Source organism: Sorex fumeus, unplaced genomic scaffold, assembly GCF_029834395.1.
Source record: "Sorex fumeus unplaced genomic scaffold, SorFum_2.1 ptg000009l, whole genome shotgun sequence".
NCBI lineage: Eukaryota > Metazoa > Chordata > Mammalia > Eulipotyphla > Soricidae > Sorex > Sorex fumeus.
This window is the reverse complement of record NW_026606066.1, coordinates 9,678,802-9,690,768: the sequence shown is the minus strand read 5'-3', so window position 1 is coordinate 9,690,768 and position 11,967 is coordinate 9,678,802. Positions and strand designations below refer to the sequence as shown.

The window sequence follows — 11,967 nt, the reverse complement described above, 5'->3', positions numbered from 1 at the left end:
CGGACTGCTGAAAAAGGAACTGGGACTGGGGCTGAAGTTTCCCTGAAGTCTTCTTAGCCGGGTTTCCAATCCCCCCCAACCCCCCTGCCAGCTCCCCTCCCACAGTGCACAGTGCGGGGCGGCGGGGGGGGGGGGGTCTCGGTGCCACCTCGCCTCCTTTTTCTGCCACCCTCCTTCGCAGCTCTGGGCGATCCCCCTGGCACTCGGAGCACCCGTGCTCCTAGCCCGAGGGGCAGCTCAGCTCAGCCCGAGCCCGGGCGGGAGAGCGCGGAGGGTGGAGGCGCGGCAGGGGCGGGGTCTCCCCCCGCACCCCGACACCCGGCACGCCCCCCCCCCCCCGCGCCGCCGGGGCTGCCGGGGGCCGGTGGCTGCAGGGCCGCGCGCCGCCCGCCGCGGGGGACGTGCCATGGGGGAGGGAGGCGAGGGGGGCGCCCGCCGGGATTAGAGCCAAGCGCACGCTGGCAGAAGGCTGTCGGGGCTCCCTCCGGCGTCCCGCGAACTTCGAAGCCGCCCAGCGCTGCCCCGGCCGCCGCGCTCCGCTCTGGGGCCTCGGAGCCCCGGCGTGGCCGCGGGTTGGCCATGACCCGGGCGCTGGGCGCCGCGCTCTGCCAGGCGTTCCTGCTGCTCGCCGCCGCCGCCGCGCTCTCCGCAGGTAAGAGGGGGCGCCCGGGGGTGGGGTTGGGGGGTCGCGACGGGGCGGCAGGAGGCCAGGGAGCAGGCGCCCCGAGCCCACCGACCTAGCTAGCACCCGGAGCAGTAAGAAGCGCCCCGTTGAATGCAGGGAGCGCCGGGACCGATGCCTCGGGGTGGGGAGTGGGGGGCACACACCTAACGCCTGGCAGCTGGGTGGGGGAAAACAGATGCGTAGGGAACCGAGTCCTGGGAGTAGGGAAAGAAAAAAAAAGTCATAGGGACACGGGTGTGAGTGGATGGAGTCAAGTGGGTGACGCGTTTTGGGGGCACTTTGCAGGGGAGGGAGTGGGCGTGTGTTCGCCGGGGCGTCCGGGGCTGGGAATCCAGTGGCACCCGGAATTCGCTCTGCGGGGGGCTTTCGGGGGGCGCTCGGTGCTGAGCACCGAGGCTTGAGCGAGACTGGTAGCTGGGCGCTGGTGGGAGTGTGCGTCGCGGTGGCCGCGATTCCGTGTGAGTTTTGGACGGCGGGGGATACCTCCAAAGCCGCGGGTGCCAAACTGTGCAGGCGGGAGTGGGAGCTAAAATCTGCGTGGTTTGCAACGCACATTGCTTTCGAGGTACTCTCTTTACTAAGAGTTGCGGGGGGGGGGGGAATCCTGGCAAGTGCCCCGGAGTTTATAACAGGTTTGTGCCTTGGTAGGCTAAATAGAGCCCTGAACCCAAGCTAGACACCTAGCGTACAATATTCACTAGCAGGGGTAGGGGGGCACGCATTTCTGGTAAACACGCACACACACACACACACACACACACACACACAATAATAAGCGTTTGCTCATGATGACAAACCCTTTAAATAAAAAAAACTGTTCTGGAGATCAAGAACAGGCTCCTTGCTAACTTGTTCTTTCAATATCCCAATCAGATATCTAAGACATTTGCACATAAAAAAAGCATCTTGGTCCCCCCAGCCCCCACCCGGTCTCCAGAGTTGTACTTTGGTCCCAAGCTGATTTAGATACATTTTGTTGTTGTTGTTGTTGTTTTGTTCTCCCAGAATAGTTCTACTCCAGGGCATGTAGTTTTCTCCTAGTGACCAGTGCAGGAGAAATGATCTTGAATAACTGATTGCAGTCCTGTACAGTGTTTCAGATAGCCAGAGCCTCATGAAGTACAGTATTCAAAAGAAAATTAGAAGGGGTTAATTGATACGAATGAGGAGGAAAGCATTTCAGTCATCTTTGAAAAGGCACAGCTTTTTAGGAAAGTAGCTACCCCAGGAGTGTCAGGAAGATGACAGGATAGAGTGAAATATTTGGATTCAGCGTTAGTAAATTCATCAGTGGGAAGAAAACTGAGTGTGGGAAAATCGTTATGAGAAATGGGTGGAAATTCCACCAACATATAAATAGTAATGACAAATTAAGAGACTTTAGGAGAAAAGTTTTTACATACCCCTCTTTGGACTGAACACCTGTGACATTGCCCCCTTTATATTTTGCGGAGTTAAATACTTGGCTTTGAACTTTCAGAACGTGGGCTTGATTATCTTGTATAAGTAGTTATAAGACAGAAGTTCTTAGAGAGGTTAAGAGATATTGGGCATTGCATATTTGGAAAATAAGCTCTCTCTATTCTTGGAAAGGCTTGGAAACTTTCGACAATGAATTGTGCAAAAAGGGAAGCAGTGATCAGTTATTCAAATTTGATAGTTTCTCAAAATCTGCAAGTTAAGAAAAAATAAATGTCCTGCATCTGGATAAATTATCAATACTGTAGGGGATTCATTGAGATCGAATGTTTACTATGAGCCTTTTTATTTTGTCAAGCAAAATCATTTTCAAATATCCACAAGAAATTTTCTCTTTTTGTTCCACAGAACAATATTAATTGCAATATGTACAATTGATTTCTGCTATGTTTTTGAATTTTGTTATACAGATCTTTATTTTGCGAAACATACCAGAAAGCACACACACATACATATATATTCTCATGAATATATATTCACATGTTATATATATTGTGGTAACTTGCATTATTTTTGACTTGATCACTTTTACATTTGTATATGTCATTGTTGTCAGGTTTGATGAGAAGTTGGGACAACCAAGGTGAAAACCAATTTGGCTCTGCTGAGGGCTAAACCTGGGACCTTAAGTTTCTGACAATGATAAACCAAAGAATCATTTTTGCTTTGCTTATTCTTCCCCGGCATCTCTATCCTGTATTCACTAATTCCCTATAGAATAACCACTTCTTTGAGGAGTATTTCAGAAGGTAACAGCTGGTGGAAACTTAAAAGAAAACATTATCTGCACCGACTTTTCAGTCACAAAAATTAGTCATATCTAAATTTCTCTGATTATCTTGTTTATGATTTCTCAATATTTGATAAGAGACACCCGGCATGACCTCAGCATTTATCATGTGTACCAAACAAAAAAATTGGCAGAAAATCACAGAGTTCCCAACTCTGAAGTGGTGATTTGGATATTATAAAGATTTACACATTGTTCATTCTCCAGTGATTTTATGAAACTCCTTTTTCTGGTTTGAAAAGGATTACTATAAAAAAAGGATTATATGGAAAGCTAGATATTGTTACTCTAAAAGTGAAAAGACAACTATCTCATTTAGTAATCTGGCTGGCAATTATAGAGGGGGAAGTTCCCCTCCCCCCTCACAAGTTAGTATTTCCCACTATAAATTATAAATTGTGCTGGGGGTAAAAGTGAAAGTCCTGGGTTGAACTGGGTTTATAAATGCAAAGAATGTTGCCACCTTTGCCCTTCTTTTGGAGCCATCGTCATTCATTGGTTGACAAATGTGGCAAGAGGTTCCTGGTTCCAGAGATGAGACATCCCTGGCGCAGACAAACTGTGCAGAAATACTTGGGAGCACATTTCCTAATTGACTATACAGCCTAAATTTATGATCTAGTCTCAAATTTACAGAAGTATAAAACCAGTTGTTCCTCTGATTTGCTACACTCAGACAAAAATAGAGCCTTTGAGATCTCACCCAAGCCATGGCAGAATAGCCCTGTATGTGGGTTGACCCACTGCAGGAGGAATAGGCCTGGAGAAAAGGTGGCTGGTGGCAGATAGCTAGACCTCTGTTTTGTTATGGTGAATTTAAAGTGTTCTAAGACCCTGGAGGGTTGAAACAAACAATTGATTTTAATGGTCTGATATTCAGGAGATGTCTGAATTGAAGATAAAACAATCAAGAGACAAAATGTTTATGAATCATCTTTACAGGAACATTAAATAGGTTCTCAGATTAAGTAAATCAGAACGTCCAGTATCAAGAATGATTTTCAGATAAAGGTATTATTTTTGAGACTGTTACAAATAAGACACAGGGCATACATATGTTAGAAATTAACTGCTGTTGAATTTCATGTTAACAAGGCATTCTGTATTTTTTCCTACAAACTCATTAAATAAATATATTAAAATTAATTGCTTCTGATACCTGTATTCTTGACTCTTACACTGGAAGGAGCGTTTTGGCTTTAGGGGAAGGGATTGGTGGGGAACATACCTGGGGATGCTCAGGGCTTACTCCTGGGATCACTCAGGGGTCACTCCTGGTGCTGCTCCAGGCACCAGATGGGATGCCAGGGATTGAACCCTGATCTTGTTATAGCTCCACTATCTTTCCCATCTGTGAATGGTCAACCCCAGCTCTTTGCACAGAATGTCTCCACTGTTCTGAATAAATGCAGAGGGATAGTCACCTCTCCCAGTCTTTTATGAGTATCTTGACAAGAAGGGATGTGTGAAATATATGAATAATTTCTCTAGACTCCCTGCAAATGAATGTTATGTGAAAGCAGTTGGTTTTGCCCAAATTTACTGTTTTGAATGTGATTGTTATTTTCAAAAGTATTTTTAGATTATTTTTCTTTTAAATAAATGTTCATATGTTACTTCTTTAGTGGAAATGCTTCCAGACAGTAGTCATGATCCATTTTGTTGTTTTTTTTTTTTTTTTGGCAGTTGTAAATAAAAGAAAGCTAAGAGGAGAAGAGAATGGATAAATTTAGGGCTAGCTAGGGAGACCTGGAGCTTTATAGGACCTCTAAATTGGATGCATTTGAATGTTTTAGAGCTTGTTCATCAAGAAATCATATCAAGTTCTTTGGGAAAGGGCCCAGGATGCATAAATATTACTCAGAGACAGTTTGATTTCCTGATATAGTTTAGACTTGACCTGGTACTAGTTGTTTAATGTTAACTTAGTGGTAGGGCGTTTGCCTTGCACTGAAGCCAATATGGCTGGCCCGAGTTTGATTCCTCCGCCCCTCTCGGAGAGCCCAGCAAGCTACCGAGAGTATCTCGCCAGCACGGCAGAGCCTGGCAAGCTCCCCGTGACGTATTCGATATGCCAAACACAGTAACAACAAGTCTCATGATGGAGACGTTACTGGGCCCGCTTGAGCAAATCGATGAACAGCGGGAGGACCGTGACTGTGACCAGACTGTGAGATTTTTAGAGGAAAATGTTCTGTAAACAAACAACTGTAGGTATGGATTATTTAAAAAGCCCAAAGAGATGTTCACATGTACATTAAGGGTTTATTTCAGCAAATAATAAAATGAATAATTTTTAAATATAAACAAAAACAGCTAAATAATACATAAGAAAGAAAAAAACAATCTTTACACAAATATTATACTATGTTTCATCTTTATTTATATCTGTGAGGCATCTTGATTTTCTTATTGCTTTGGCCTTAGGTGTTTTAAATTTTTCATAGCTAATAGCCAAAGTCTCAAGGTTTACCCTTAAGAAATTTGGGATGTATGGTCATAAGGATATATAAGTGCACTTTCATTAAGGGATCTAGTGATACCCAAATATAGTTTAGGTTCAAATGTGCCTTTTATGCAGAATAGACTTACTGATGGGAATATATAGAAATTAAGGGAAATAAGGTAAATTAACTTTAGAAATGGAAAAGAGAATAAGACACATTGCCTTTCTCTGGGGGAGGACCACATGTGGTGATGCTCAGGGCTTACTCCTGACACCGCACTCACTTCTGCCAGACTTTGGGTACCGGGGATCCTCTGCAAGGCATGCGCCCTACCCATTGTACTATCACTCCAGCCCAAGCCAGATTAACTTTTTGATGACTGGTTTTGCCCCAAATTGTATATTCTCCAACCTTTGAACATGACTTAAGGGTGGAAAAATGGGGGCTGTGATAGATCAGAATCTGAACCTACACCAGTGATTGAAAGGCCACACAGCATGGGGTGTAATGAACCAGGCAAGTCATCAGTACTGAACACTAGGCCAGCCTTTGTGGCAGCTCTGGCTAGAGGCCCAGACTCTAGTTTCAGAGGTGATCACCATATTGGAAAAGGTGGAGAGTCTCTGGAGAGAGGTGGCATGTTCTCTTCTGAGGAAGCAGATTGTACCCTTCCCATGCTTGTTGTGAAAATAAGAGGTAGAGAACAGAGCCGTGACCATGAGCCCTGTGTTTTCCCATTCTTGGATCTGTAAGACCTGTGGGCCACTTGGTTCCCTTGTGTGTGTCTTAACAATAGAAATCACTACTGCTCTTATTTAGGGAACTGGTTAAATGTGAAAGGGAGCGGGGAGGTGAGTAGGAGTATGGAGTGTGAAATAGGCAAGGAAAACTATTTTCATCGAACTCAGCACTCAGTTACTTGTCAGGGGACACTCCCTTGGCTTATCAAAAGCCTCTTGAATTCGTTTGCTCTGATTAGTCAACCAGGCTAACAAGGTTTTGCTCTTATTCTTCACTTTTTCTCCCTTAGAATAACCTTTTCTGTTGTTCTTCTCTGTTTTTTAGAGTAGGTATGTTAAGACATTGTTTCTTTGGAACTGTTTTAAATTAATCCCCTCAAGAATTCATGGGTGAATCATTTAGTATGACTCAAGAGCTTGGCTTATTATTTTTTTAAAAAAATAATTTAAATTTGTCTGTGACTTAAGCATCCCAAATTAGATCAGTCTACTTTTTCATTAAACTTTTCACTTTGGGAAAATGATTAGGATGTTTAATCTTGAAATTGAAACACACATTTTCCTTCTCTTCTGTTTTGTCACCCTTGTTTCATGATGAGGTAAAATGACACAGATAGACACCACATATCTGTAATAAAATTTTCTATCAGTACTATGATTGAGGAAAATAAATATTTTATGATCAAAAGGCAGGATTAGAAAAATAATCTAATCCAGGTTTGGGGATATGGCTCAAATGGTAGAACATGTGCTTTCAGTGCAAGGTACTGGGATTGATTTTTGTTACCACATCACTCCCTGGGCACTATCTGGAGTGACCCCTGTGGCCTGTAAATTCTGCTGAGTGTGGTTCATACAGCTAATAACAAAAAATTCAATCTGCCAGAATCTAGATAATTTTCCTTAATGCCAAATATTTCATGAATGCATGATTATTTAAGAAACTGTTAACTCAGAGGCTATTATCCTGATTAACTCAGAGGGTATAAATACAGCTTTAAAGAAAAAGGTCATTTTATATAAGAGTAAAATATATTAAAATTATTATATATCATCACCACATCCTTCAGTTTTACCTGATGACATTTGCGTGACCTCTTCTAGAAGTGTGCGTCTTGTAGGTTATATGGTCTCAGCTGCAATTACTTAATTCTTCCATAATAACATAAAAACTGAAAAGAAAGTAGGCATCCCTGTGTTTTAATAGATCTTTAAAAATAATTGGAGCTTCCAGTGGAACAACTTGCTGACTTTCCTTAAATTATTTAAGCTCTGTCTTCTTTTACTAATACAAGTTTTTAAAGTTCTAAATTTTCTTCTCAGCAACTGCTTCAGCTCATTTATAAAATTTACTATGTTTTATTTTCATTTTATAAATATTTTTATAATTAATATCATTATTATAGTAATAATAGTATTGAAGTATTTTTTAATTTTTTTATTATACCAACCCTTTCACATTATCCCATGATCCTCTCCCCTTCCACCACCCCCAGACTTTTCAGCTCCCAATACTATTGACCAAGTTTCAGGGTTTATTTCCATTGGGGATTGTCTAATCCCTTTATTCTTTTATAATATTCTGCATATGAGTGATATCATCCAGTACTTTTAATTTTTGAAAAAAAGAAAGATTTTTTCTTAGTTATTTTTATAATTCATAGGATAAGATTTGTTGCTTATTTAGATGTCTGTTATTCAATTTCCAAGTAATTTTGTTTTGTTGTTTTTGTTTATTTGTTTTTGTGCCACCACCAGCTGATTCTATGCGCAGGGTACATTCCAGAAGTGCTCAGCAGATCATATGCAGTGCTGCAGATTGAACAGGGGTCGACCACATGAAGGCAAAAACCTTACCTCCTGTACTACCTCTCAGACACAAATTTCCAATATTTTTTTGAAATTTCCATATTTTTTTTAGTCATTGATTTTTAATTTAATGAGACTAATACATAAGAACAGTAAAAACAGGGACAAGAGGATTGATCCACAGTTGGAAGCTTGTTTCAAGTGGGGTGTGTGTGTGTGTGTGTGTGTGTGTGTGTGTGTGTGTGTGTGTTTGTGTGTGCGCGCATGAGGAAGGTAAGACGGAGAAGGGACCACTATGACAATAATATTTAGAACTTATCATCCTGAACAAGAACTGAGTGCTGAAAGTTGGTAACGTGACAGACCTTTCAGTACCTGTGGTGCAAAGCACAATGCCAAAATGGGGGGGAGGGAGACAGAGAGAGAGAAACGGAGAGATAGAGGGAGAGAGACAGAGACAGAGAGAGGGAGGAATGGAGGGACAAAGGCAAAAATGGGTGGAAGGAGGGAGGGAGGCAGAAAGAAAGAAAGAGAGAGACAGAAAGAGATAGAGAGAATGCCAGCCATAGGGACAGACTGGAGGGAGAGTGATGCGATAGAAACTGGGGACATTGGTGGTGGGAAATGTACACTGGTGAAGGGGCAGGTGTAGAAACATTTTACGACTGAAACCCAATCATGAACAACTTTGTAACTGTTTATCTCACAATGATTTGATAAAAAGTGAAAAAAACAACTGAAATTAGGAATTAGTGAGGTTGAAGAATTTGTACATGATCACCTATCCCAAAACATTATACAGTCTGTACATAACCTACTTCTGCTGTCTAAAAATAAGTATCCTTTAAAAAACAATTTAACCTTCCTTTGTACATATTTTCTAACTCTAATCTGTGTTTCTCTGTTGAAATCCCACCCCTCCAGAGTTGTTTAGTAATGAAAACAAAATTATCCCTTTATTAAGTTGCTGCTTTCTGTTCCAACTTTTAGTATGCAAGCTTTTACTTCTAAAAACCTCCTTTTTTTAATAGACTTGGGAATGCTGATCAAATGGTAGATATATACATGTTTTGTATATAGGAGTCTATGGGTTGGTTGGTCAGCTTCACATGAATCCTGCACTGCTAAGTGTAGCCCTGGTAGTTCCCAAGGATCACTGAGTTCAAACATTTTGGACTAGGCACTGTTAGGAGTAGCAAAAAAAGCAAAGCACAATTAAAACCTTTTTGTGCACAAGAGACTTTGGTGGGACCCCTACAAGTTCCTGAGCTAGATGAGAAGAAAACTCCTTCACAGCAGATAGAGGCATATTTTGGAGTATTGACAGGGTAAAATGGGGTGTACCATGATGAGCAGCAGGACAAAACTCTCAACAGAAAATTCCCTTGCGGGAATGCCCTGCCACAGAGGCGGAGTGGGGGGGGGGGGTAGGAAGAATACTGGGATCATTGGTGGTGGAGAATGGGCACTGTTGAAGGGATGGGTACTTGATCATTGTATAACTGAAATCAAGCACAAAAGTTTCTAAGTCTACAACTGTATCTCATGGTGTTTCACTAATAAAACAAAACGAAACAAAACAAAACAACAAACAAAAAAACCAACTCCCTAGCAGTGGATAATATCTCACACTGCAAAGACTGGAAGAGGGGAAGTAGAAGGGAGAGGCCATAGAGGAATATAGTCTGTATTTTTTTAATTTATTTGAATTTATTTTATAGTCTAGCATTATGTGACCTAGTGAATATACCCTGTGAACTTAAAAATAATGTGTGGTATTGTTGGAATGATGTCAGAGTATTTATTGTTGAAATCTGTTGGTAGTGTGTTTTATAAATAATTTTTTTGTTAAGTGGTTTATTTTCCTTTCGTCTTCTTTATCTCTACTGAAGCTTTGTATGGTTGTTTTATCAATTACTAAAAAAGATTATTGACTTATTGAACTTACACGTGAAATTTGTGTAAACCAACTGCTTACACATAGATTAAAAGAACAAATATGTATAAAGTTATATTATGAAATTCTAGTCATAAGAGTGCTAAAAAGTGGCTATCTTAATAATGGCAAAATGGACTTTAGGGCATGGTATAAAATGTCAGCTAAAAATGGATCAAAGACCGCAACATGAGATCTGAATCTATAAGGTACATGGAAGAAACCGTAGGCAAAACTTTCCAGATAAGGCATCTTCAAAGATGAAATATCACTGACAAAGTAATGGAAGCAAATAGGCCTATACTAAATGAAGAAACGTCTGCACCTTAAAAGAAACAGTGACCAAGATACACAGAAAGCCTATGGGATGGGAAAAAGTATTTACCCAATACCTATCTCATAAGGGGTTAATATCAAAGGTATACAAGGAACTGGTAGAATTTTACAGGGACAGAACATACAACCCCATCAAAAAATGGGGAGAAGGAATGAACAGAAAATTCCACAAAGAAGAAATTCAAGTGGTCAAAAGGCTTATGAAAAAATGTTCTGCACCACTAGTCATCATAGAGATGCAAATCAAAACAACAATGAGATAATATCTCACACTGCAAAGACTGGCACATACTTAAAAGAAAATGAATAACCAGTGCTGTCATGAATGCACGGATAAAGGGACTCTCATTCATTGTTGGTGGGAATGTCAACTTTTTTGAAAGCTATATGGGCATTCCTCAAAATATTAGAAATTGAACTTCCATCTGACCCAGCAATACCACTTCTGGGAATATACCCTGGGAGACCAAAAACACATAGCAGAAACACCACTTGCACTTTTATGTTCATTGCAGCATTAATTACAATAGTCAGAATCTGGCAATAACCTGAGTGCCCAAGAACAGGCAACTGGATAAAGGAACTATGGTGCCTATATACAGAGGAATACTAAACAGTTGTTAGGAAAAAGTGAAATCGTAAAATTTGCTTATAAATGAATGGGCTTGGAGAATATTATGCTGAGTGAAATGAGTCAGAAGGAAAGGCACAGGTATAGACTGCGTTCATTTGTGCAACGTAAAAAAAAATAGTATGAAACTAATATCTAAAGCCAGGGAAAACGGCTCAGGAGGACTGGTCAATGGTTGGAAGCTTGCTACAGTGTGTAGGGTGCAAAGAGCAGTTAGGACAGAAAGGGGACCATATGACAGTAATAGTTGGAAATGATCACTCTAGATAAGAACTGAGTGCTGAAAGTAGGAAAGTGATATACATGATAACCTTTCAGTATCTGTAAAGCAAACCTTGATGCCCAAATGAAGAGATAGATAGATAGAGAGAGAGAGAGAGAGAGAGAGAGAGAGAGAGAGAGAGAGAGGATATATATTGTTGGGACATTATGACTGTTCCCAATTATTGTGACTGAAACCCAATCATGAACAACATTGTAATTGTGCATCTCATTGTGATTGTGAAATTTTAAATTTGATTGAAGACAACAGAATGTTGTGAGATACACACTGAAAAATAAGACTAGAGTGGAATTTATGAGAATACCAAATTAACTCAAAGGAAATAAAAGCAAGATAATGGTAAAGATAAGAAGAAAAATCAATTAAGTTGAAAATAGAAAATCATTTAAAAAACATTGAGAAAACCTCATGGTGATTCATTTAAAAAAACATTTAGGAAACCAAAGATTTTTGTTTGTGTGTTGGAGTGGGGGCTTCCAAGCAGTGCTCAGGAGGTTCAGTGGACCCTTATTGTGATTCTTGCCCAAATAGGTCAGTGGTTCAGTGTGAAACCTGTGTATTATGTGCTTCTTGGCAGTGCTTAGTGGACCATATATGGTGCTAAGGGTTGATTCCTGAGCATAAGAGTAAGGCTCAAGCACAGCAAGATATAACCATCCCCCACCCCCACAATACAAAAAGAAAAAAGAGAAATATGTATATATTTATATATATATATTGCTCTTTAAAAAATTAAAAAAAAACAAGATAAGAGAATGACAAAAATCTTTATTTGTAAGAAACATACATTCTAGTAGAGGAGGGCCAAGAAGTTTTTTTTTTTTTAATTAG

General features: G+C 40.7%; 1 protein-coding gene across 1 annotated transcript in view; it reads left to right on the top strand.

Annotated features, from left to right (window-relative positions):
* The first annotated feature begins 446 nt into the window (after positions 1-446).
* Positions 447-11,967, top strand: part of ACVR1C (activin A receptor type 1C) — an 87,511-nt gene continuing 75,990 nt past the window's right edge. The window contains exon 1 of the mRNA XM_056110389.1: positions 447-652. Coding sequence (XP_055966364.1) covers positions 580-652 — 73 coding nt within the window. The 5' untranslated portion in view covers positions 447-579. The remainder of the gene's footprint in view (positions 653-11,967) is intronic.